Source organism: Megalobrama amblycephala, linkage group LG2, assembly GCF_018812025.1.
Source record: "Megalobrama amblycephala isolate DHTTF-2021 linkage group LG2, ASM1881202v1, whole genome shotgun sequence".
Classification (NCBI taxonomy): domain Eukaryota; kingdom Metazoa; phylum Chordata; class Actinopteri; order Cypriniformes; family Xenocyprididae; genus Megalobrama; species Megalobrama amblycephala.
Window position 1 is genome coordinate 32,803,324 of NC_063045.1, and position 26,249 is coordinate 32,829,572.

A 26,249-nucleotide genomic window follows, 5' to 3' on the forward strand; every position below is an offset into this window, starting at 1 on the left:
CTGCTAATCCCTTTTGCAATTACAACAGACTGGGCCATCAGAGCAGTAGGCTCGCGGAAAGAGGGGGTTTAGAGAGACTGAATCTTTGAACTAACCATTTTCAGACTCTTTGAGAAATGAGGTAATCTGCAATGTATATTAAAAGAAAATTAAAGTGTTTTTTGACCTGTAAACATGTTGTAGGAGACCTGTAAACCTCTAAAATAGAACACTTTCAGAAAAACCTACAGAACGCAGGAAGAGGAAAAGAATTCGTTCTTTCCTCAACAGGCTGTGGAAGGCGATGAAGAGTCCTTTCCGGTGCTGTTGCCCCTGTAGTGATGTGGATGTTGTGAAGCCTTTTGCCCCTTCACCAGATCTGGAGTCAGAGCCTGATCCCGAACCACCGTCACCTGCTCCGGATCTGGAGCCAGAGTCTGATCCCGAGCCACCGTCACCTGCTCCGGATCTGGAGCCAGAGTCTGATCCCGAGCCACCGTCACCTGCTCCGGATCTGGAGCCAGAGTCTGATCCCGAGCCACCGTCACCTTCTCCGGATCTGGAGCCAGAGTCTGATCCCGAGCCACCGTCACCTGCTCCGGATCTGGAGCCAGAGTCTGATCCCGAGCCACCGTCACCTTCTCCGGATCTGGAGCCAGAGTCTGATCCCGAGCCACCGTCACCTGCTCCGGATCTGGAGCCAGAGTCTGATCCCGAGCCACCGTCACCTGCTCCGGATCTGGAGCCAGAGTCTGATCCCGAGCCACCGTCACCTGCTCCAGATCACTCCGGCGTCAAGCCAATTAATGGTAAGTCGGCAGTGGTTATTTCTCCAACGTTATTTTGTCAGTTTTATTTTCCCCATTTTAATATGATTTTCTCGACACAACCAGCACTGATATTTTTTTTAAACGAAACAATGGCTCTAGCAATCTCATATATTTTGTAGATTTTACTGTTTGTTTTTCAGAGTCCTTTGAGTCTCTTTATGACGTGGGAGAGATGCTTGGATCCGGAGGATTTGGCAGGGTGTACGAGGGAACGCGCAAATTTGATGGCAAAAAGGTAAATCTTACCGAATCGTACAAACATTTTGCTCTTGCATGCATCAAAACATATTTAAAACAATTTACACAGATGGTTTAATACTTAGTGCAAGATCAGGTGCTTGAATACAGTTACTGTTTTGATTTTTGTTGTTGTTTGTTTTTTGCAGGTTGCCATCAAGCAGATGCTCAAGATTGACAACGATCGTTATCTTCATATTGTAAGTTGGCCAAAGCCTGAATATGTATTTAGTTGTTTAAGTGCAGATTACTGTAGTTGATACACCCGTAGGAAGCATCAGGTGTGAATGTGATTGACAAATAAGCCTAGAGGCACCAAATAACTTTGAGCTGAAAAGCCTCTTTTGAACGTATCTAAAAAGATCAAAGAAAAGTACATTTAAAAAATGACATGTTTTCTTCAGATTTTTACCCAGCTAACCTTCTGTCTACTGCTTTTCTCTAGCCTGGGCACCCCAAACCTCTCGTTACCGAAGTGGCGCTGTTGCTGATGATGAGGCGAGAACCCATATGCCCCTACGTCATACATCTATACGAGTGGTTTGAACATCCTCAAACGTTCACTCTCGTTATGGAGTACCCGGAACCCTGCGAGAGCCTGCATGACTTCATCGCCCGTAACCCTCGACTGTGTGAACCAGCCGCACAGGTCATAGTGCTACAGGCTATGATGGCGCTACTACACTGCCTCGAGCGTGGTGTTTTTCACCATGACATCCATGCTGAGAATTTCCTGTTGAACAAAGACACGTTTCGTCTCAAGCTGATAGACTTTGGCTGCGGTCAGCTATTTAGTAGTGATGGCTACGAGAGCAAAATATACATCGGTGAGTATTTTGGGAGTGTGGAAACCTGAATGTAGTGACTTACTAATTATTTGTTGCTTTAAAATGTGCAAATGTCTTGCTTACAGGAGCACCGACTTACTGCCCACCGGAAGTCCTGACCGAACCTCGCTTCCACGCCGTCCCAACAAATGTCTGGGCCCTAGGAGTCTTGTTGTATAAGATGGTGAACGGATGTCTTCCTTTTCGCAGTAGAAGAGAAATCACACAGGCCAAAATTACATTTCAGAACTCCAGATTATCCGAAGGTGAGTGAATAATATTGATAACACTGATAAACGCACGCATGAAGCAAAGGCTCTGTACAGAAACAGTTAAAGGTGAAGTATGTAAGATTTTTTTATAACTATAGCCCAACGTATAGCGAGAGTTTGGGAAGGGGCCTTATGAAAATATGCTTTATTTTGTAAGAAATGACATACTTCACTTTTAAAGTAAAAATAAGGAACATTTTACAGTATATTAATCATGTTTTAGATGCTATTTTCACAGATGCCAAGTCACATGGTCATGACTAACCAGCTCTCTCCTTATTAAAATTTGTACAGAATGTGCAGATCTGATTAGCCAGTGCCTAGCCCGGGATCCCACTAAACGGCCGACGTTAGAGCAGATGTTTCAGCATGAATGGATTACAAGTGATCTAGATTGGGGAAGTTCAGGAGATTCAATCCGTCTGTGATTTCAGGTGTGAGGAAGTGTAACAGACAGAGTAGGATTATTATCATGTGTCTTCAATTCTGGATCATTTGCAGTGAGGTGTTCATTGTAATGTTCTCGTTATAGTCAACCTCATTTATATAGCGCTTTATACAATACAGATTGTTTCAAAGCGGCTTTGTGGTAATAAACAGGAAAATAACAGAATCAGTGACGCAAACAGAATTGAATTCTGTTGTAATTGTTCATGAGTTGACTTGTTCATATGATCTTTGTATTGGACAGGAAATAACATACTTGCTGTCCTTGGTGGAAGACTTGACCCGAAGCCTGAAGTCCAACCCCAACCTGACAGGGAACTCGGAGCCCGTCCACGTCTGAGCGAGAACACGAGAGACTGCGAGACTGGAACCAAATCATCAAGCATCATCACAGCCACATTTGCTTTGTTTTAAAATGAATTTTTGCTTTGTTTTTTAAAAAGTCAAGACACCTCATCTTTATTTATATAGCGCCTCGTATATGACCAATCTGTACATATGTATATATCATTTTTGAATTAAAGAAATGTTTTTTTTTAAACAGTCTCGGCCTAGGAGGAACCTTTGAAGTGAAAAGGCAAAGACCTATTTTTGTGCTTCCCAAAATAAAACTAAATAAAAATGTAAATAAAACTCTACATGATATCAAATGTTTGGAGGTTTCACCATGGCAACAAGAACTCCTTGGTCTTTAACAATGACTGACATTAATTTAGTGATCAAATTTAGCACTCTTAAATATGATCAAAATGTTGTAATCATAATAACTAAACCTCAAATTGTCATACTGTAAATCAACATCTCTGTAAAATGTTACGGAGTTTCTAATAGAAATATGACTTTCTGTAACAAAACAGGGCATTGATTTTGTACAATCATGTTTATCCAACATCAGGCATTTTGGGAGACACAACAAGTGAATAGGGAAAGAAATTATATATTATCAATATTCCTATGAAATATTAGACATTATTATGAAAATGTTGCCAATTATTACTCCCATTATTACACTTCTTTTTTCATTACATGTTGCCCCAAGAACACATTCATATGCAAATTAGATACAGTATATAGATACATTGTATCGCTTGCATCACATTTAAGGCCATTTTACCCACACATTGCATCAAGTAAAACGGTATATCAATCAATTCCGTTATATCTTTGATTAGTTGAGAATCATCTTTATAAAAGTTTGGTTAAAAAAAAAAAAATCCTGAACCCTAAAAATTGATTTGTAAATGGCATGTATATTGTTTTTGCCTATACGTGTCATTTCATGTCTTTTTATTGTTTTAAACAACCGAGTTCTGGTGTCCACTACAGAGGACATACTGTAGCATAACATATGAATAAAATATATTTAAAAAAAAAAAAAAATCCCATTTGTTTATCACGCTCTAAACAATGTCATGACATGAAAAATACTAAATTCAAACAACCTTTTGTTTTTTCGGGCTCTCAGTAGGAAACATTACATTGTCCATCTGATCCAATATGTATATTATTAATTTTCATGTCACAAAAACACTCAATTTAATTGCAATTCAGTTGTCTCCTGTCTTTCTCAAACCATATTTAAGTTATTAACAGTTTAACTCTGCGCTGTCATGTGCCAATTCAGGACTGAAACATTACGGAGGTAGAAACCACATCAAATGTAGGGTGAATGAAGGGTGATTGGGACACAAGGTCAGATGGGACAGTAACTATATAGAATTTATTTTCTTTTCAAATAAAAACTTTTTTTGCTGAGGCCTAGCTGTGAGACCGCATAATTCAAATGGGATGCCCTCACTGGTCTAACATCATGTAAGTGGGCGGGGCATGCATCAAACAAGAAGTTGACCGTGAAATGCATGAACTGAGGAAAATGACATACGCTTTTGGTAGTTTTAATAATAAGGTCTTAAAATTGTCATAGCTACTACAAACGTTTGATAGAAACATGAATATGACAAACAATTGTTAATATCATGTTTCTATTTTCAGAATTAGGTTGTTTTTATTTTGTCCCATCCACCCAAACACAAAATGTATAATTTTGGGTGATTGGGACAGTGCTTAAATGCTTTGCTAATTAAGAAAATTATTAGCCTTGCAATAGAGAACCATTGTTTATGCTCTATATGCTCTAAATCAGTGTTCCCAACCATGTGCAAGCCCTAACCAACCACTAAAATATTCATGAACTAGCTAGATTTTACTAAAGTAAAACAACCAAATTCTGAAAATAGAAACATACTAGTTAAACTCTTTTTATTTTTTATTTTTTATTTATTTATTTTTTTTTACTGATTGCAGTAATAATTTTACTGTTGCATTAATGAAAGGTTTGTGCAGGTTAAATTTGTATGTCAAACAGTTAATTGGTGATGGGCCCACCATCTCATCTAAAGGTTACCAAAAAAAAAAAAAAGTTTTGTATCAGTTTACTTTTTTTTCTTTTTTTCTTTTTCTTTTTTTTTTTTATGGGGTATGAATTTTAGGTTTTTTTTTTTTACTTGTTTAATTGATTTTAAAATGTTTTCAATGACTTTTGGACTTCAAACCTTCTTTTGATGGATTTCAAATAAATAAAGTTGAACAAACATAAACATGGACTTTTAATGATGATGAACAGAAAAGGAAATATTGCATATAAAATTATATCAAAGTATGAACTGTGCAATACCCTAAATCAATGGAAAGACGTGCTGTCTCAACAACCCAAACGTTACCAAATGGTTTTGCTCAGTTTGCAGAAAAGTGTATGTCGCACATCCTTTCATTATAATATACCATCGTTTCCTCCTCAAATGGATAGTTAACATCTTCAGTATTACAGCAATGTATCATGTGCTGAGCTGATGTTTTTCATTTAAGACAAATTCCAAAACTGTCCCAATCACCCTTAATTCACCCTAGTAAATACATTAAAAAATGAATAAACGGTTAAAAGAAAAAAAAGTCAACTTTCAGTTTAGCGATTGTTTCCTCCATTTTTTATTTCCCCAACATTCGTTTTATTTATTAAATTATTTATCTCCTCACACATTTAATTCATTGTGTATTTATTTATGCAGGAATATGTGGAATTATTGTGTATTTATTTACACATTTATTTATATACAATTTTGTGGATTTATTTATTCTGGTATTTATATATTTATTGTTTTTGCAGGTTTCGTCCTCCATAAAAGATATGATTGTAAAATACATGATGAACGTCATCCTACACTCCTTCATTAGTAAAATCATAAATGGGCTTTATTTCGATGACGCATTAGTGATACTGAAAGCTGATTGGCTTGATGGTTATATATGCGGAAAAGAGCCAATTTAATCAATCTCTAGAGTTTATAAAATGTCCGATTTATTCTCCCTTGTGCCTTTTTACACGCATTTTGGACAGAAGCAATGCCTACATGATCCATTAGACTGTAAGTGCCTTAATTGCGAAGTGGACGCTTTTGCTCAATTATGAATAGGCTAATGAAGATTTTGGACACGAATATTTCCAAGGATTTTAATAATAATAATAATAATAATAACAACAACAATAACTGTTCAGAAAGAATAAAAATTATATTTATTAAAGAAAACGTCCAAATTAAGTTTGAAACAGTCAATAAATGTGTTCAGATTCGACGTGCGCTCACGCGCTCTTCTTATGTGCACGTGCGTGCATGCGATATGAGTGATTCGAATTTGAGTTGCTATAGCGACGCGTGTTATGAATTCTGACTGATTATATACACTCGAACCGATCACTGTCTGTTGGTTGAGAGACGAGGCGAATTTACAGACTTTTGCAGAGTATTTTCTGTGCGAATCTTGTGACTTTGAAGCTGTTGGAGGATTTCTGAGAGGAGACTTTTATTCTAGAAGACATCGCAGGATATATCCTTTTTATATAAAGTTACATTTTTGAAAGAGTTCCTATTATTTTTGAGGATACTTTTATCGTTCTTCTCTTAGTTTAGAAGGAGTTTGTTTTTATTTCTTTTTTTTTTAATTAATTTTTGTTTTGTTTTATTTTTTTATTTTCTGTGGAGGAGTATTTCTGAGGAGAGTTGTATTTTATTGTATTGCATTTTGTATTGTATTTTGTATAGTTTTTATTGCAGATTGCAGGAAGATGTCGATGGCTCACATGATGGGTGAAAGAGGAGGCGAGTGCTTTAGTTTTTCACTTGTTTATGGTATGGTATGATGTACAATGATTGCCTACATTAATGTGAAAAAAATTGTGCCAGGTAACCCATTTGATCCCCCAAGTGATCAGATGAATTTGATTCCTTGCATATGAAATAAACGCTTCAATTTGAGTAACTAAAGTAACAATTTGTAATTGACCCACTGACATTGATTATTGATACAACACAACTAACTATGTGATGTTTGGAGACCCAGTTCTGATGATCAGGATCCGCTGCCAGACCCGACCCAGACACAGAGCCAGGAGCTTCCTGGATATTTAACACCTCTGTCTTCTGAGTCGGCTGTTTCTATGTCCGCAGGTCAGGCTGTCAGGTCCGCCGACAGCTTCGATGGATGGCTGTGCCCTCCGCTGCCAGGTCAAGTTCCTGTCGAGCCAAAGGAGGCGTTACGTGGCCTAACTGCCCAGGGTGCCATGGAGGCTTCTCCTGTGAAATGGAGCTCAACAGGTGAGATTGAAATAAGGCCGGGCGGTGTAAAGTGGACAGATCAATGGTACTTGCGCTGTCTGACACACACACGAAACACGCGCACAAAAATCCTCTTCTCAGACGTCATTATATCGTTGCTTAATTTGATGTCAGAGATGTTTCTAATAGTTGAGTTTTCAATTGTTTTCTTCATTTCAGAAAAACCTACAGAACGCAGGAAGAGGAAACGAATTCGTTCTTTCCTCAACAGGCCGTGGACGGCGATGAAGAGTCCTTTCCGGTGCCGTTGCCCCTGTAGTGATGTGGATGTTGTGAAGCCTTTTGCCCCTTCACCAGATCTGGAGCCAGAGCCTGATCCCGAGCCACCGTCACCTGCTCCAGATCACTCCGGCGTCAAGCCAATTAATGGTTAGGTTATTTCTCCAACGTTATTTTGTCAGTTTTATTTTCCCCATTTTAATATGATTTTTTCGACACAACCAGCACTGATATTTTTTTAAATAAAACAATTGTTTTTCTTCCTTTCAGAAAAACCTACAGAACGCAGGAAGAGGAAAAGAATTCGTTCTTTCCTCAACAGGCTGTGGAAGGCGATGAAGAGTCCTTTCCGGTGCTGTTGCCCCTGTAGTGATGTGGATGTTGTGAAGCCTTTTGCCCCTTCACCAGATCTGGAGTCAGAGCCTGATCCCGAACCACCGTCACCTGCTCCGGATCTGGAGCCAGAGTCTGATCCCGAGCCACCGTCACCTGCTCCGGATCTGGAGCCAGAGTCTGATCCCGAGCCACCGTCACCTGCTCCGGATCTGGAGCCAGAGTCTGATCCCGAGCCACCGTCACCTTCTCCGGATCTGGAGCCAGAGTCTGATCCCGAGCCACCGTCACCTGCTCCGGATCTGGAGCCAGAGTCTGATCCCGAGCCACCGTCACCTGCTCCGGATCTGGAGCCAGAGTCTGATCCCGAGCCACCGTCACCTGCTCCAGATCACTCCGGCGTCAAGCCAATTAATGGTAAGTCGGCAGTGGTTATTTCTCCAACGTTATTTTGTCAGTTTTATTTTCCCCATTTTAATATGATTTTCTCGACACAACCAGCACTGATATTTTTTTTAAACGAAACAATGGCTCTAGCAATCTCATATATTTTGTAGATTTTACTGTTTGTTTTTCAGAGTCCTTTGAGTCTCTTTATGACGTGGGAGAGATGCTTGGATCCGGAGGATTTGGCAGGGTGTACGAGGGAACGCGCAAATTTGATGGCAAAAAGGTAAATCTTACCGAATCGTACAAACATTTTGCTCTTGCATGCATCAAAACATATTTAAAACAATTTACACAGATGGTTTAATACTTAGTGCAAGATCAGGTGCTTGAATACAGTTACTGTTTTGATTTTTGTTGTTGTTTGTTTTTTGCAGGTTGCCATCAAGCAGATGCTCAAGATTGACAACGATCGTTATCTTCATATTGTAAGTTGGCCAAAGCCTGAATATGTATTTAGTTGTTTAAGTGCAGATTACTGTAGTTGATACACCCGTAGGAAGCATCAGGTGTGAATGTGATTGACAAATAAGCCTAGAGGCACCAAATAACTTTGAGCTGAAAAGCCTCTTTTGAACGTATCTAAAAAGATCAAAGAAAAGTACATTTAAAAAATGACATGTTTTCTTCAGATTTTTACCCAGCTAACCTTCTGTCTACTGCTTTTCTCTAGCCTGGGCACCCCAAACCTCTCGTTACCGAAGTGGCGCTGTTGCTGATGATGAGGCGAGAACCCATATGCCCCTACGTCATACATCTATACGAGTGGTTTGAACATCCTCAAACGTTCACTCTCGTTATGGAGTACCCGGAACCCTGCGAGAGCCTGCATGACTTCATCGCCCGTAACCCTCGACTGTGTGAACCAGCCGCACAGGTCATAGTGCTACAGGCTATGATGGCGCTACTACACTGCCTCGAGCGTGGTGTTTTTCACCATGACATCCATGCTGAGAATTTCCTGTTGAACAAAGACACGTTTCGTCTCAAGCTGATAGACTTTGGCTGCGGTCAGCTATTTAGTAGTGATGGCTACGAGAGCAAAATATACATCGGTGAGTATTTTGGGAGTGTGGAAACCTGAATGTAGTGACTTACTAATTATTTGTTGCTTTAAAATGTGCAAATGTCTTGCTTACAGGAGCACCGACTTACTGCCCACCGGAAGTCCTGACCGAACCTCGCTTCCACGCCGTCCCAACAAATGTCTGGGCCCTAGGAGTCTTGTTGTATAAGATGGTGAACGGATGTCTTCCTTTTCGCAGTAGAAGAGAAATCACACAGGCCAAAATTACATTTCAGAACTCCAGATTATCCGAAGGTGAGTGAATAATATTGATAACACTGATAAACGCACGCATGAAGCAAAGGCTCTGTACAGAAACAGTTAAAGGTGAAGTATGTAAGATTTTTTTATAACTATAGCCCAACGTATAGCGAGAGTTTGGGAAGGGGCCTTATGAAAATATGCTTTATTTTGTAAGAAATGACATACTTCACTTTTAAAGTAAAAATAAGGAACATTTTACAGTATATTAATCATGTTTTAGATGCTATTTTCACAGATGCCAAGTCACATGGTCATGACTAACCAGCTCTCTCCTTATTAAAATTTGTACAGAATGTGCAGATCTGATTAGCCAGTGCCTAGCCCGGGATCCCACTAAACGGCCGACGTTAGAGCAGATGTTTCAGCATGAATGGATTACAAGTGATCTAGATTGGGGAAGTTCAGGAGATTCAATCCGTCTGTGATTTCAGGTGTGAGGAAGTGTAACAGACAGAGTAGGATTATTATCATGTGTCTTCAATTCTGGATCATTTGCAGTGAGGTGTTCATTGTAATGTTCTCGTTATAGTCAACCTCATTTATATAGCGCTTTATACAATACAGATTGTTTCAAAGCGGCTTTGTGGTAATAAACAGGAAAATAACAGAATCAGTGACGCAAACAGAATTGAATTCTGTTGTAATTGTTCATGAGTTGACTTGTTCATATGATCTTTGTATTGGACAGGAAATAACATACTTGCTGTCCTTGGTGGAAGACTTGACCCGAAGCCTGAAGTCCAACCCCAACCTGACAGGGAACTCGGAGCCCGTCCACGTCTGAGCGAGAACACGAGAGACTGCGAGACTGGAACCAAATCATCAAGCATCATCACAGCCACATTTGCTTTGTTTTAAAATGAATTTTTGCTTTGTTTTTTAAAAAGTCAAGACACCTCATCTTTATTTATATAGCGCCTCGTATATGACCAATCTGTACATATGTATATATCATTTTTGAATTAAAGAAATGTTTTTTTTTAAACAGTCTCGGCCTAGGAGGAACCTTTGAAGTGAAAAGGCAAAGACCTATTTTTGTGCTTCCCAAAATAAAACTAAATAAAAATGTAAATAAAACTCTACATGATATCAAATGTTTGGAGGTTTCACCATGGCAACAAGAACTCCTTGGTCTTTAACAATGACTGACATTAATTTAGTGATCAAATTTAGCACTCTTAAATATGATCAAAATGTTGTAATCATAATAACTAAACCTCAAATTGTCATACTGTAAATCAACATCTCTGTAAAATGTTACGGAGTTTCTAATAGAAATATGACTTTCTGTAACAAAACAGGGCATTGATTTTGTACAATCATGTTTATCCAACATCAGGCATTTTGGGAGACACAACAAGTGAATAGGGAAAGAAATTATATATTATCAATATTCCTATGAAATATTAGACATTATTATGAAAATGTTGCCAATTATTACTCCCATTATTACACTTCTTTTTTCATTACATGTTGCCCCAAGAACACATTCATATGCAAATTAGATACAGTATATAGATACATTGTATCGATTGTATCACATTTAAGGCCATTTTACCCACACATTGCATCAAGTAAAACGGTATATCAATCAATTCCGTTATATCTTTGATTATTTGAGAATTGTCTTTATTAAAGTTTGGTTAAAAAAAAAATCCTGAACCCTAAAAATTTATTTGTAAATGAATATACTTCAAATATCTTTGAGTTTTTTTTTTGTTTTATGATGCACCAAATGATCTCTAGGTGAAAGATCTGGACTGCAGGCAGGCCAATTCAGCACCCGGACTCTTCTATGACAAAGCCACGTTTAGCCATTGTAATAGCTGCAGTATGGTTTTGCATTGTCCTGCTGAAATACACAAGGCCTTCCCTGAAATAGACGTCATCTGGAGGGAAGCATATGTTGCTCTAAAACCTTTATATACCTTTCAGCATTCATGGCCTTCCAAAAAATACAAGCTGCTCGTATGCATTTATGCACCCCCACACCATCAGAGATGCTGGCTTTTGAACTGAACGCTGATGACACGCTAGAAGGTCTCCCTCAAAAAAAAAAAAAAACGGTGTCCGTGATTTTCAACATGAAAATTTGGACTCGTCTGACCATAGAACACTTTTCCACTTTGAAATAGTCCATTTTAAATGAGCCTTGGCCCACAGGAATGACAGCCCTTTTGGACCATGTTCACATATGGCTTCCTTTTTGCATGATAGAGCTTTAGTTGGCATCTGCAGATGGCACGGCGGATTGTGTTTACCGACAGTGGTTTCTGGAAGTATTCCTGGGCCCATTTAGTAATGTCATTGACACAATCATGCTGATGAGTGATGCAGTGTCGTCTGAGGGCCCGAAGACTACGGGCATCCAATAAAGGTCTTCAGCCTTGACCCTTACGCACAGAGATATCTCCAGTTTCTCTAAATCTTTTGATGATTTTATGCTCCCCAGATGATGAGATTTGCAAAGCCTTTGCAATGTGACGTTGAGAAACATTGTTTTTAAAGTATTCCGCAATCTTTTTACGCACTCTTTCACAGATTGGAGACCCTCTGCCCATCTTTACTTCTGAGAGACTCTGCCTCTCTAAGACATCCCTTTTATATCTAATCATGTTACAGACCTGATATCAATTAACTTAAATTGTTGCTAGATGTTCTCCCAGCTGAATCTTTTCAAAAATTCTTGCCTTTTCAGCCATTTGTGGCTCCCGTGCCAGCTATTTTGAGACCTGTAGCAGGCATCAAATTTGAAATGAGCTCATTTAGTGGATAAAAGAGTAAAATTTCTCCCTTTAAACATTTATGTTATCTATGTTCTACTGAGAATAAAATGTTGGCTCATGTGATTTGAAAGTCTTTTAGTTTTCATTTTCAAACGTCCCAACATTTCCGGAATTTGGGTTGTAGATTCAGAAGAGGGAGTATTAAATCATGCTATGAGGAATATCCTGAGCAGTCTTCCTGAAGAATATTACAGCATCCTCTGCTACCTGATGTTTCTTGAAGTCTCTTCAAAGACAGAGGTTTCTATGATTACATGCACGTTTATTAGATATGTAGTAGTACAAGTAATGTCATAAAAGGCAGATGGGTGTCTGGTATTTTAATATTTTTAGTTGTACAGTATTTAGTAAGGTATTGTATTTATGTTCACTTTCTGTGTGTGCAGTGTCAAAATTATGTTAATTTGTATTTGTTTCAGAACAAAGCAATACCCCCACCCCCATTACATTAATCAAATATGATATGCCTATTTTATTCCATTGTCTTTTAATCTAATATATTACGAGACATTTTTATTTCTGTGTTCATATTGCTGTGCATCCAAGAAAATTGTCACACAATTTTTCTTAAAATGCTCATTTATTTTTTAAAGCATTACTGGACGCAATACTATCGTATTGTGGCCGTACATTTCTATTTGCTCAGCATCATTTATCAATATTATCAAACTGAGGAAGAGCGAGATTCCAATGTGTCATGCCATGCCGTTCAGTTATCAAGCTTGTGCAAAGTCTGGAACGACTGAAACAAGCTGACAAATCACAATGAATACAATGAATTCACATAGGACAAAAGAAACATGGAGAAGACAATCTTAAAAGATTACTGGTTGCATTTTAATTGCTTAGACTGTCACACAGGTAATGACATGCAAAATATGCTTACATTGTATCTGATGGTGTGAAGTAAACGCTGTACACAGAATGAATGACTTTTTTGTTTTAACACTTTAACATTTTGAACCTTTTAAACATAAATGTAGATTAAAAATGTAGCATTTGGCAATTAGATAAAGACAGAAACCCAGTAAAGGCCCCAATATACTTCAAGCAAAATCGAAGAACTGGCGTGACATCATTTTGAACAAAATCAGGCCAAAACAGAGTTCAAAGTAAATAAATAAACATGACGTGACTACTGGAGTGCCGAATTGCAGAGCTTGTGCAAACATCGACATCGCTATGATCAGATGCTTTCTTTACTGTTTTCTCATCACTGTCATTTTTGTTATGTGTTTATTTAATTGAAAGGAAAGCGCGCAGCACATATGAAGATATTCATCTAAAAATCAGTAGCACCAGGATGTTCGCTAACAGTATATCGCTGTTCACGTATTTTCAATTTCTTTTTTCCCTAAAGAGCACAAAAAAGAACTTTGCTTTGAGTATATCGGGACCTTAAATGTGTACAAAACAGAAAGGGTGGGAAAAAATGAGAATAATGTAAACATGTCTTTCTCTGGTCTAGTCATCCTCGTATTGATCGTTATTGCTGTGACATCTGATGTGTAGGAGAGAGTGGGGTATGATGAGCCATTTTTTTTACTTGTGTGGTCATCAAGATAAGGGAAAATTAGGCAGAAGTACAATGAAAGTATCTAAAGTAATTTCAGGACGTTTCCTATCATTTTAAATGATCAGAATACATCTATGAGAAAGGGTTCTAAAAATATAGCTTCTTATAAAAAAAGTGTTCCTGTGGCTCAATTTATCCCACGTTAGGGGTAAGTTGATCCGAGTCAAATGTCCTTTTACAGATAATCATATTTCTTTTCTTAAAGCTAACTTAAACATAAAACCAACCAAATGAAATTGAAATTTCAGTATCTTTAATTATTTGCATTTCTGAAACAATGTGTTGAACACCAAAGCTGTAACCTTCCCATAAACAGAGAGTTTGTTGAGTAAAATTAAACAAAAAACTAAACTAGAATGAATGAATAAATGTCACTGAAACTAATAACCATATTAGTCAAAAGGTTCTTGACATGGCAGTTGCAGAATGTTACAGTGAAAATATACTAGTTTATAATTCAGAAATTTAACTTAACTTCAGTGCCTTATGGTGGGGTAAGTTAAAATGCTGGCTAAGTTTACCCCACAGCATTTGGCTCACTTTGCTCCATAGCTGCTATTTAGGAAAAAAACTAGCTAGCTTACCAATTCACGCTAATATGTAGCTAAATGATTTGCATGGTTTTATACATTGCTCATTCACCAATATGCACAAATATTTTTAGACCCAGACAAATTTGATTTGATGTAACAGCCATTACATCTGTTATGCTAAAATTTTATGTTGACAAGCCAAAAACAGTTTTAAAGTAAACGGGTGCCTTCCATGTGTCCCATGAGCTTCTCATTTCAGAGTCTGGCAGAAATGATGGGTGGTTTCAAAATATGTGGTCATACGGCAATAAAAATGTATGGTTGCCAAGATACAGGGAGTGGGTTCACTTACTTACTGACTCATCTTACCCCACTCTCCCCTATTAACAAGAAATACTGACTTGGCTTCAAATACAGAACACTTCTGTGACTTTCTAAACATGTATTTAGAAGCAAAACCAACCATTTAATAAGCACTTTCAGCTTATTAAGCCAATTTGTACACACTATGATACAAGTTATTGCTTAAAATGAGTAAAGATGAAATGCTGTCAATGATCTAATTAGAATGTATACCATTGATGAAAGGAAAAAAAAAAATTAACAAAATAGTATCATGAAAAAAATAGTCAATACAAATCATGCTTATACCACCTTATTCAACCGATTGTTTTCCAATACCATACTGTATAATTTTGCATGTGGTCTTGGTGATGTCATCACTGAGATATGTCATAGTAGTAATGCCGCAATCTGGGTTCAACTACAGAAAATCCAGGTCTCTCATCTGGCCTACAGAAACAGAACAATTAAACATTATTTGCCAATGTACTGAATTGCCAAATCAATATTTCATATCCATCCATTCATTAACTGTGGAATAAGTATACAGTCCAATGATCATTTTCACAAAATAAACCCCTTGAAGACCCTTGATTAAGTTTATTTTTTGATAATGATGCTTATAATGTACATTATTCCTGTAGTTTTTCTGCTTCAATTGTGCATTTCTAACTAGTCAAAACTCCAGTGTTGGTGTAGTATCTGAATCTTGATGATTATGAAATTGTCTATGCCTTGACACACTAATCACACACTCTGATATAATGACAATAATAATCATAATGATTAATATTAATATTAGTATTACTTAACTAATTACTAATATTTTAAAATAATAAGCTACTAAAAACGAATATTTTAAATAATATTATTTTAATGTAATATTCAGAATCTTGATTTTCTGTTAGTATGGTGCACTACAAGTAATTCATTTTTAAAATTTGGAGTGAAAAAGTGATTATAATGTAAATAATACAGAATGATAAATAAATAAATGCAGATTAAAAAGCACATTTACTTCAATCATGATGATTATGAATCTACTCTATAAGTATTAAGTATTATACTTATATAAGTATATAAGTATTATCTAGTGAGTGTTCACTTACTTGTATGTCCAACATTTCAACATGAGGTTGTACATCTCACTCGGGCAGTCGAGGGGCGACGACATTCTCTGTCCGCTCTCAATCATCTGGATGACTTCATTTCCTTTCATGCCCTACAGACATTATGTAATAAACCAACATAAGCAACACTGCTAAAATAAATGCTCACTAATATTATTACTTTCAAACACCAGCTCATGTCTGATGGCCTTATAAGCCTCTTCAGACCTTTCATGTTTGCCATTTAAAAAAGGGTAACACTACAGTGAGGTTCAATTTGCTAATATTATGTACTGTATCAATGCATTATCATGACCAAAGCACAGTACTTTTACAGCATTTATTAATCAAGGTTAATGTTAATTTATACATATTAACACTTTTTTAACATTTCAAGTTATATAAATCAGTATTAGTTAATGTATTATGATTATGAATGCTCATTAGTTAACAAAGAATAATATATTTTTAAATTAACATTAACTTAGATTTATAATTGCTTAAAAACAGTTAATTACACTCTAAAAAACATTTAACCCAACCGCTGGGTTAAAACAACCCAATCACTGGGTTTGTCCATTTTCAACCCAACTTGGGTTGTTTTTAACCCAGCATTTTTTAGAGTGTATTATTTCATGATACCTAAAGCATTAATTAATGTTAATGAATTGAACCTTATTGTAAAAAGCTTTACAAAAGGAAGTTTATTGGAGATTATTATTCATATTTCTATAAGAAAAACAGATTTTGATGGACTTAATGAACAATTAGTTCCCATGACTTACTAATACGTGAGCAAACTCAGCATGTTTTACTAATTTGTTTCCTTGTTTTAAGTAAATCGTGGCCATGAATTAGATAAACGTGGCCACTATTTACTAAAATGAGTGAACAAATAATAAATCGTGGGAATAAATTCTTATATATTTAATTTGTCTGCATGTCATGTGTGGGGCTCCGTACATTGAAATGAAATGGGTGACTTTTTTTTTATTTTCAAACCAAAACAGCCATTGTTTTCAAGTAGATTCAAAAGATTTAATACGTATTTACAATGCAAAAACTAAAAGAGTATATAATATAGTCAAAACAATCACTGTTTTTGTCACTAAATGAACACAAGGACTAATTGTATTTATTTGCAGGCATTAAAAGCATGTTGCTTCATTTTAAGTTTTTTATATATTTAATAATCAATATATTACCCAGCCTGATTAAGAATACAAAATATGAATTCTCTCAGAACTGTATGGAAGGAACAACGCAGCACTGGTCAACATAATATAGAGTTTCACACCTTGTATGGTTTCTGTCCATATGAATAGGCTTCCCACATCAGGACTCCAAAGCTCCACACGTCACTCTTAGAAGAGAACTTGAAGTAGTTCATGCACTCAGGAGCATACCATTTCACCGGCCATTTACCATGACCTTTGGCCTAGAGGAGCAGTGAACAAACAGTGGTCAGTGCTACACTGTGCTTTTGTTATGGGGCGTTAAAAGCCCTGTCATTCTTAGTTGGTAAGACGTGTTGAAACAGACAGAAATAAAAGGTGACATTCTGTACTTTTGCCAATACTTATGCAGGGCACAATGGTTATTATACCTTGTAATAGTTCTCATCTTCTGTCAGGGCTTTAGAGAGTCCAAAGTCGCTGATCTTGGCATAGTGCTGAGTGACTAAAAGCACGTTCCTGGCAGCAAGATCTCTGTGAACAAAGTTGTGCTCTTCCAGATATTTCATTCCCATAGAGACCTGATGAACCAGCTCTGTGATGTTCTTCATAGAGATGTGTCTGAAAACACAAGTTAAATCTATTCAGTTTTAGGCTTCTATGTAAATAATAACACTACTACTATTGCTAATGACTTGAAGTTCAGTCCTGAAACTCTAAATGGCACATGGCACATTTTTCGGCCTTGCGTGAAACTCCTGATCCAACGGATTCTTATTTAAATTACTAGATTTTTGTCTGTGAAATCCGATAAGTGTGACCACTGGTTCTTGTTATGTCATAACTGAATGCAAATGCTTGAAATGGAGGGAAAATTTTTATTTGAATAATGACTTTAATTTTCTCTGTACACCTCACACAGTGCTGTCACATGACTTCAGGCAACTTATAGTGCACAGTATATTATTCTATGGTGCTTTTTGGTATTTTTATGATGCATTTTTGACGTTTACTGTGGTCACTCTAAACTGTTGTTGTGTGGAAAAGAGTTTTGTGAAGGTAAACATTCCTCATAGTAACACAGCTTGTTTCACATTCCAGATGAAACCAGATGCATCTGTTTGTTGAAGCCACATATGTAGATTTTATTCCTCCTAAAATGATAAAAACTAAACATGCGATAACATGTTATGATGGCTCCCGGTACACAGATATAACAGCGCTACTGCAGAATACATCGCCGCTGAGGAGCTGAGCATCTCTTCAGCAAGCCAATGGGCAAATTAATAAAACACATGAATGACCAGGTGTAGGCAGGCCCATTGGAAGTCTAATTTAAACCTGAAAACAAACAAACTAAAGGATTTTGACAATTGTAAAACAACTTTTATGAAAAATTGCCTCAGAAATATGAATGGTTCTGCACTATTTCTATATTAGCCATTATGAATATTTAAAATATGTTTATGTGTATTTATACATATGGGGGGCATAAAAAGCAACTGGCAGATGTTCTGATAGACGACTTTCAAATGGAGACTATTCAAAAGTTGTATTAATCTGTTCTAATAAGGTTGGAACCTATATTAAAGGCGCATTTTGGTAAAACACATTAATAAAGAAACATTGCTTATTTCCCAGGTGTTCACATTATTTTGCCCAACCCCTGTAGTTACTGCACATTGACTAACAATGAACTTCACCCATCACTACATCACCACAGCCTCTCATATTTTAATAAAGTCCCCCTGTAGTCAATAATTTTATCCCTTAAAACTCATCTTTGATCATCAAAATGACATATTTAAATGTTTTTTCCTGTGAAAAAAAATCTTAATGCCTTAAAATAGCTCGAATGTAACTTGCCTCATTTAATATACACGGATCTATGAATATACTAATTAGCCCCGCCCCGTCTCAACTCGTACAAGCTCAGAGATCCACTAGGTCAACTTACTAAGGAAAACACTGCACAATGGTATCGCTTTTTTACAACGTCGGACGCATAACGGTACTTAATACAGTGGGTACGGAAAGTATTCAGACCCCCTTAAATTTTTCACTCTTTGTTATATTGCAGCCATTTGCTAAAATCATTTAAGTTCATTTTTTTCCTCATTAATGTACACACAGCACCCCATATTGACAGAAAAACACAGAATTGTTAACATTTTTGCAGATTTATTAAAAAAGAAAAACTGAAATATCACATGGTCCTAAGTATTCAGACCCTTTGCTGTGACACTCATATATTTAACGCAGGTGCTGTCCATTTCTTCTGATCATCCTTGAGATGGTTCTACACCTTCATTTGAGTCCAGCTGTGTTTGATTATACTGATTGGACTTGATTAGGAAAGCCACACACCTGTCTATATAAGACCTTACAGCTCACAGTGCATGTCAGAGCAAATGAGAATCATGAGGTCAAAGGAACTGCCTGAAGAGCTCAGAGACAGAATTGTGGCAAGGCACAGATCTGGCCAAGGTTACAAAAAAATTTCTGCTGCACTTAAGGTTCCTAAGAGCACAGTGGCCCAGAACCAGAACCCTTCCTAGAGCTGTCCGTCCAGCCAAACTGAGCTATCGGGGGAGAAGAGCCTTGGTGAGAGAGGTAAAAAAGAACCCAAAGATCACTGTGGCTGAGCTCCAGAGATGCAGTCTGGAGATGGGAGAAAGTTGTAGAAAGTCAACCATCACTGCAGCCCTCCACCAGAGTGGCCCGACAGAAGCCTCTCCTCAGTGCAAGACACACGAAAGCCCGCATGGAGTTTGCTAAAAAACACCTGAAGGACTCCAAGATGGTGAGAAATAAGATTCTCTGGTCTGATGAGACCAAGATAGAACTTTTTGGCCTTAATTCTAAGCGGTATGTGTGGAGAAAACCAGGCACTGCTCATCACCTGTCCAATACAGTCCCAACAGTGAAGCATGGTGGTGGCAGCATCATGCTGTGGGGGTGTTTTTCAGCTGCAGGGACAGGACAACTGGTTGCAATGGAGGGAATGATGAATGCGGCCAAGTACAGGGATATCCTGGATGAAAACCTTCTCCAGAGTGCTCAGGACCAGACTGGGCTAAAGGTTTACCTTCCAACAAGACAATGACACTAAGCACACAGCTAAAATAACAAAGGAGTGGCTTCACAACAACTCCGTGACTGTTCTTGAATGGCCCAGCCAGAGCCCTGACTTAAACCCAATTGAGCATCTCTGGAGAGACCTAAAAATGGCTGTCCACCAACGTTTACCATCCAACCTGACAGAACTGGAGAGGATCTGCAAGGAGGAATGGCAGAGGATCCCCAAATACAGGTGTGAAAAACTTGTTGCATCTTTCCCAAAAAGACTCATGGCTGTATTAGATCAAAAGGGTGCTTGTACTAAATACTGAGCAAAGGGTCTGAATACTTAGGACCATGTGATATTTCAGTTTTTCTTTTTTAATAAATCTGCAAAAATGTCAACAATTCTGTGTTTTTCTGTCAGTATGGGTGCTGTGTGTACATTAATGAGGGAAAAAAATGAACTTAAATGATTTTAGCAAATGGCTGCAATATAACAAAGTGAAAAATTTAAGGGGGTCTGAATACTTTCCGTACCCACTGTATGATTAGCGTTTTGCTTGACTGTGTTATCAAACAGCAAATAATGTGTCGCTAATGTTACACAAACCATGTTCACATTCACGAGTCAGACAGCTGCTTCTAACAATCAGTATCCTTACAAATGCTTTGAACAACTCAGAACGTCAGTGACAAAGGCATATAGTTCCTCATAACATTGTAATATACATCAAACACCCTAATCTACCCAATTTTTCATAGCAACTGAAAAATATACCTGGACAACCTTCCTTGCATGGTTAGTTAATGATATGCTAAAGCCCGCCGGCACGTTGACGTGATTGGTTACAAGGTAGTTTGTGATGTCAGAAACACCAGCGATTTCAAACCGCAGGTTTGAGACTGTCTTTGCTTTACTGCAGTTTAAAAGAAAATACTCAGCAATGGTGTTGACATGTGAATTTGCACATGGTTTGTCTTAAAGCATGTTGAAAACACAACATAGACATATAAACAACATTAAAAACTTGATTTTCACCACAGGGGGACTTTAAATATCTGTAGCGTGACATACTTGTTCTTCTGCAGGAACTTGTGCAGCGGCCCCAGCTCAGCAAGCTCCATAACCAGCATGAGGTTCTCAGCTTCACAGATGCCAATCATGCGAACAATGTAAGGATTATCCAGCTGCTGCATGACGTTAGCTTCTCGCAGCATCTCCTCCTTTACCGCTGCATTATCATCATCATTCTTCAGTATCTTCACAGCAACAACCTTCTGTGTCCTGAAAGAAAAATATACAGATAAATACACAAAGTAGATTGCATTTTCATAAGTTTTAAATTTACAGGCTACTATGCAGTGCAAAGATTATTAACTGCATCCAGGGAAAGGAAGATCAGTCTCAATTCAGTAAGCAAAGATAGATTCTGAGCATTATATTAATGAAATGGTAATTATAGGAAAACTTAATACTTCTGGTGCATTCAAGTCCTCTTGTGAATTTAATTTTGGGAAACTGTAATTACATCATTAAGTGCGTTCAAGTCACTTTGGTCAAAGCAAGATATACCTTCTCTTGATTTTTTAAACACTACTTCTAAAAAATTAAGAATAAGAAATGCACACCAGGTTTTGGTTTTTTCATTAATGAATGAAGCCATTGTAAACTGAATTATTATATATTGACATACTTGTCATGTTTTGAGTTTGTTTTGATCTGTTTTTTTCTGTTCTGTTCATGCCTGAGTTTCTTCGTTAGTTTTCCAGTTTGTTAATTAGTTCAGTTCTCCTCTGTTCCCTGCCTGTTTGTTTCTTATGATTATAGTATTCTGTTCAGGTGTGTCTAGTTAGTCTCTCCCTTGGTTTGAAAATTTGAATGTTGATGGTCCAATTTTGTTTTGACGCATTTTGTGTACTTTTGATGAATAACAATACATGACAATTATGCTTTGTGTCCCATTATGCTTTGCTTTATAAGTTAAACCATCAAAATACTAGGAAAATATAAAATATTTTGAATATGAGGGAAGAACAAAACATTAAACTTGGTTAAGGTATGGAAATGACATAATTATTTGGCAAAAAGGCAAACAACAACTGGAGGTTTTACTTAACTATGCAAAAAAAAAGAAGGAAAAGGCATACATTAACTTCAACATAATCTGTTATTAATATTTAGATGGTTCTCTCTTGTTTTTGCATGTGTTCTTAATTTCTTTATATGACAGCCTGACAAAAATGATGTCAGCACAATTGGGCATGTTTCTTTGCGTTATGACAAATAAAACAACTGACTCCAAGCACATATGTTTACAAAATCTTTAACCAATTTTTTTTATAATATTTGAATAACGGGTGAAGATGTCAACTTTCCCAGGACATCACTTTAGGCCACAACTGTGAATAATGCATCAATTACACACCTATTGTTTTTCCTGTCTTTGACAGGAAGAGAGATAAAAATATGAAATTGTCCACTGAGTGTCCATTTTATTCTGACCAAAACCACTTGAACACAGATCATGTCTTACGATTTCTCAACTTATAAGCATGAATTTCCTTGAAAGACTTGACTGCAGCATAAGTCAATGGGAGATTTTCAAACAATCTTAATTCTAAAGTCTACAAAAAATAGAGGCTGAACTTATCTACAAAACAAAGTCCGAATGGAGTCTGTACTAGATTGGAATTAATTAATTGCAGAAGTTACCAGAATGTTTGAGAAATATCAATACAACAACACTACCTTATACAAGTACTATAATAAATATGAATGGGATTGTTGCATGATATTGACTTAGTTGCTACTGCTAGTGTATGGTTTGTTTTTTGATTGCGGTAAAACAAAAGTCATGCTTTCAGAATACAATTCAAATAAGTAATTCTTTTGGGTATGATTTTAAAAGCAAGAAAAAGGACTTATAAGATCTTAGATATAAGTTTGATAGATTGACAGTGAATTCTTTAGGCACCAGATTTGATATCCTTAAAATAATAACTTACAAATATCCACATGAAATTTGAATGAGTTTTCTGTATAAACTTGGTTGACTAACTTTTTCATTTGGTAGACACCTCTTAGGACAGTGCCAAAGTTGCCTGAGCCCAACTCTCCGTCTTCCAGAGTCAGGTCGCTCCGGTTAACTGTAGTTGATCGCAGCTCTTCAGGATCTGCATATGGACTTTCATACACCTGCGTGTCCATTGGCATAGCCTCTATGAGAACATAGAGCACAGAGTTTAGGATTACAAGAGTTACATCAGGGTCGGGTTTACACTACCAGTCAAAAGTTTGAACAGACCAGCTCATTCTTTATTATTAATATTTCAACTAAACTATGAACATAAAACAAAATATAGCTGCGAGCAGCGATGGCGGGCCCAAGCCCGGTGGCACCGCCACCCCGGTGGCTTCAGGGCAACTGTGCACAGCGGGCAATAGGCACTTAAAACGGTTAAACATCAAAGGACTATGTCAAATTCACTCCACATTTACTGCACTACAAGGTGCCACTATAGAGCCCCTCCTCCCTGCCCATTTTCAAAGGATTACATGTGCCAAGTTTTAACATTATTCTGATGAATTTTGAAGCAAATCAGGTAAAAATAAGAGGGTGATCTCAATGTATGCTGAAAGTGACACATTTTCTGCTTCCAGTTGGTGGCGCTATTACTTTGAATCACAATAGTCACATCCATGTGATCAGCCTTGTACAACGAAGACTAAGCCGAAGTTTCATCAAAATCAATTAATGTATGCAGAAGTTATAACACTTTGTTTCCCTTTTCTTGCCATAAATTCGTTGCCTCGCCACGGCCAAACCGTTTGAGATATCCAAAATCCGTTTGCAATTAAACAACTTCAATGTGTTAGCAACAAGTTAAAAAAAGTTTGGTGTAAATTGGATAAACCCTGTAGGAGCAGTAGTATAAAATTCATAGCCTGTTTTTTCAAAAAATTAACATTCAAACCAAAATAGCTGACTTCCTGTTGGTCGGAGCTAATGAATGTAAATTAGAAAATTGTCCGGCTTGATGAGAACAATATGTGTACCGAGTTTGGTGATTGTAGGAAAAACTAACCCCCCACTTTTGTCAAAAGGTGGCGCTACTGAGCCCCTCCACCACGCCCATTTCTATGGCTTTGTCCATGTCTACTGGTTGACAATATTGATGTGTGTGTCGAGTTTCATGCAATTTGAAGCATGTTAAGAGCCTCAAAAACACTCAAGAATATTATTACAGTTTGACCTGTTGCCATGGCAACAATATTTCAAATATCAAAAATCCTGTCATAGGTCTACATCTGCTGTGTATTGACATTACACTGATGAAGTTTGAAGCAAATCAGGTAAAAATAAGAGGGTGATCTCAAAACATTTCAAAAAGTGATACACTTCCTGCTGCCAGTTGGTGGCGCTATAACTTTGACTCACAATAGTCACATCCATGTGATCAGACTCCTATAACGAACACACTCGTGAAGTTTCATAAAGATCAATATATGTATGCAGACGTTATAACACATTTCCTGTTTCCTTTTTCTCGCCATAAATTCGTTGCCTCGCCACGGCCAAACCGTTCGAGATATCAAAAATCCCCTGGCAATTTTTAATCATCAGTGTCTTGACTTCATGCTGACCGAGTTTGGTGGCGATCGGATTAATCGTCTAGGAGGAGTATATCAAATTCCAGAGCATGCGTTTTTCAAACAACCCTTAATAGCTGACTTCCTGTTGGCGTGGTGTTTAACTTAGAGCACGAAAGTTGTTCGGCCCGATGAGGTCTATATGTGTACTGAGTTTCATACTAATACGTGCAAGCGTGTTTAATATATGGACCAAATTTTCAGACTTTTTTCAAGGGGGCGCTGTCGAGCCCCCCTGCCACGCCCGGGTACCAGCCTCTCCGGCGTCCTAATGGCCGCGGATTCCAATGTGTGTGCCAATTTTCAAGAGTTTTTGAGCATGTTAAGGCCCCCAAAAAGCCCCGGAAGACGGAAAAAAAATAAAAAAAAAAAAAAAAAAAAAATAATAATAATCCTTAGAAGAACAAGAGGGCCCTGCGCGAATTTTCGCTTGGGCCCTAATTATGTGAAGTATGACTACAGTTCAGCACATACTGGGCCTTCTCTCGACCAACTTCCAAAGGTGCATCGTGGGATGCTTTTAAAACAGGAGTTTTAAAAAGTTCCCATGTGAGCCGGATATATCTTTTCCCTTCACCATCTACTTTACATCCATTTAAGAGATCCATATGTAGGCACAATTTATATTTTTCTATCCAAAGGAAAAAAAGAGTCAGGTGTCCAAACTTTGACTGGAAGTGTAAGTGGAAGATAAGTAAACTAACCTGTGCCGAAGATATTAGGATTAGGAAGTTCACCTCTGCCGTTTGATCTAAAGTTATAGGGATTTTCAAGACCCTAAAAGCACACAACACAATTTCAATTATGAAACACACAGATCCAAATAGAAAAAGCTGATAGGACACAGGCATGTTATCTAAAATGCCTGCATGCATTAATGGGAAAGAAGGACAGGGTCAAACCAAACTTTCCTGTGTTCTTCATGGCACCTTAAATCAGAATTGAATGCATAATTACATTTACTGAGATGTTTCAATGGTACAGTAAGTGAATGGCAATTCATATATACAGCATTATACGTGATGCGGTCAGTGTCCATGAAGAAGAGGAGAACCTTCTTCCAAAAGGTCAAAAAGCCAACACAGTGTATAAATAAAAAAGAAACAACACAAGAAAAGAGATCTCTTGCAGATAGGATTGATCATTATGTGATTTATATCATTAAAAAGGAGTGATAGAAAAGGAGAATGAAAATATTGATGTATGATTAGGGTAATTCACCTGTTAGAAGCTAAAAAAAAAGCATCTATCAACACAAATGATTGCCATCTCTTCCAAAAAAGAGCCAGCCATTGCTTTTGTTCCAAACACTGAGAAGGAACACGTGGAACATTCTACATAGGAAGCAACTTGTCAATCATAAAAATAGCACTTCTTATACAAAGCGCACGGCAGACTGATTTCAATATAGCCAGAGTTGTCT

At 37.4% G+C, this 26,249-nt stretch overlaps 2 protein-coding genes across 9 annotated transcripts in view; one reads left to right on the top strand and one right to left on the bottom strand.

The window, feature by feature from the left end:
* Window positions 1-207: 207 nt before the first annotated feature.
* Window positions 208-10,673, top strand: LOC125255739 (serine/threonine-protein kinase pim-2-like). Of its 5 annotated transcripts, none has more exons than XM_048171217.1 (9): window positions 208-788; window positions 7,422-7,631; window positions 7,752-8,231; window positions 8,372-8,487; window positions 8,639-8,689; window positions 8,935-9,316; window positions 9,403-9,582; window positions 9,883-10,022; window positions 10,280-10,673. In XM_048171217.1, the coding sequence occupies exons 1-8, from the start codon at window positions 284-286 to the stop codon at window positions 10,014-10,016; spliced, it is 2,058 nt and encodes a 685-aa protein (XP_048027174.1). In that variant the 5' UTR covers window positions 208-283; the 3' UTR covers window positions 10,017-10,022; window positions 10,280-10,673. The 5 variants fall into 5 exon arrangements, with proteins under 5 accessions (XP_048027174.1, XP_048027155.1, XP_048027165.1 ...); XM_048171231.1 differs by lacking the exons at window positions 208-788; window positions 9,883-10,022 and adding exons at window positions 5,771-6,746; window positions 7,095-7,241; XM_048171198.1 differs by lacking the exon at window positions 9,883-10,022.
* A 2,519-nt stretch (window positions 10,674-13,192) lies between these two features.
* Window positions 13,193-26,249, bottom strand: part of syk (spleen tyrosine kinase) — a 38,630-nt gene continuing 25,573 nt past the window's right edge. For all 4 annotated transcript variants that reach the window (XM_048171252.1, XM_048171258.1, XM_048171244.1 and 1 more), the window contains 7 exons: window positions 25,531-25,603; window positions 23,235-23,394; window positions 21,251-21,460; window positions 17,544-17,733; window positions 17,235-17,375; window positions 15,938-16,050; window positions 13,193-15,278 (listed from right to left, as the gene is read on the bottom strand). In XM_048171252.1, coding sequence (XP_048027209.1) covers window positions 15,206-15,278; window positions 15,938-16,050; window positions 17,235-17,375; window positions 17,544-17,733; window positions 21,251-21,460; window positions 23,235-23,394; window positions 25,531-25,603 — 960 coding nt within the window. In that variant the 3' untranslated portion in view covers window positions 13,193-15,205. The remainder of the gene's footprint in view (window positions 15,279-15,937; window positions 16,051-17,234; window positions 17,376-17,543; window positions 17,734-21,250; window positions 21,461-23,234; window positions 23,395-25,530; window positions 25,604-26,249) is intronic.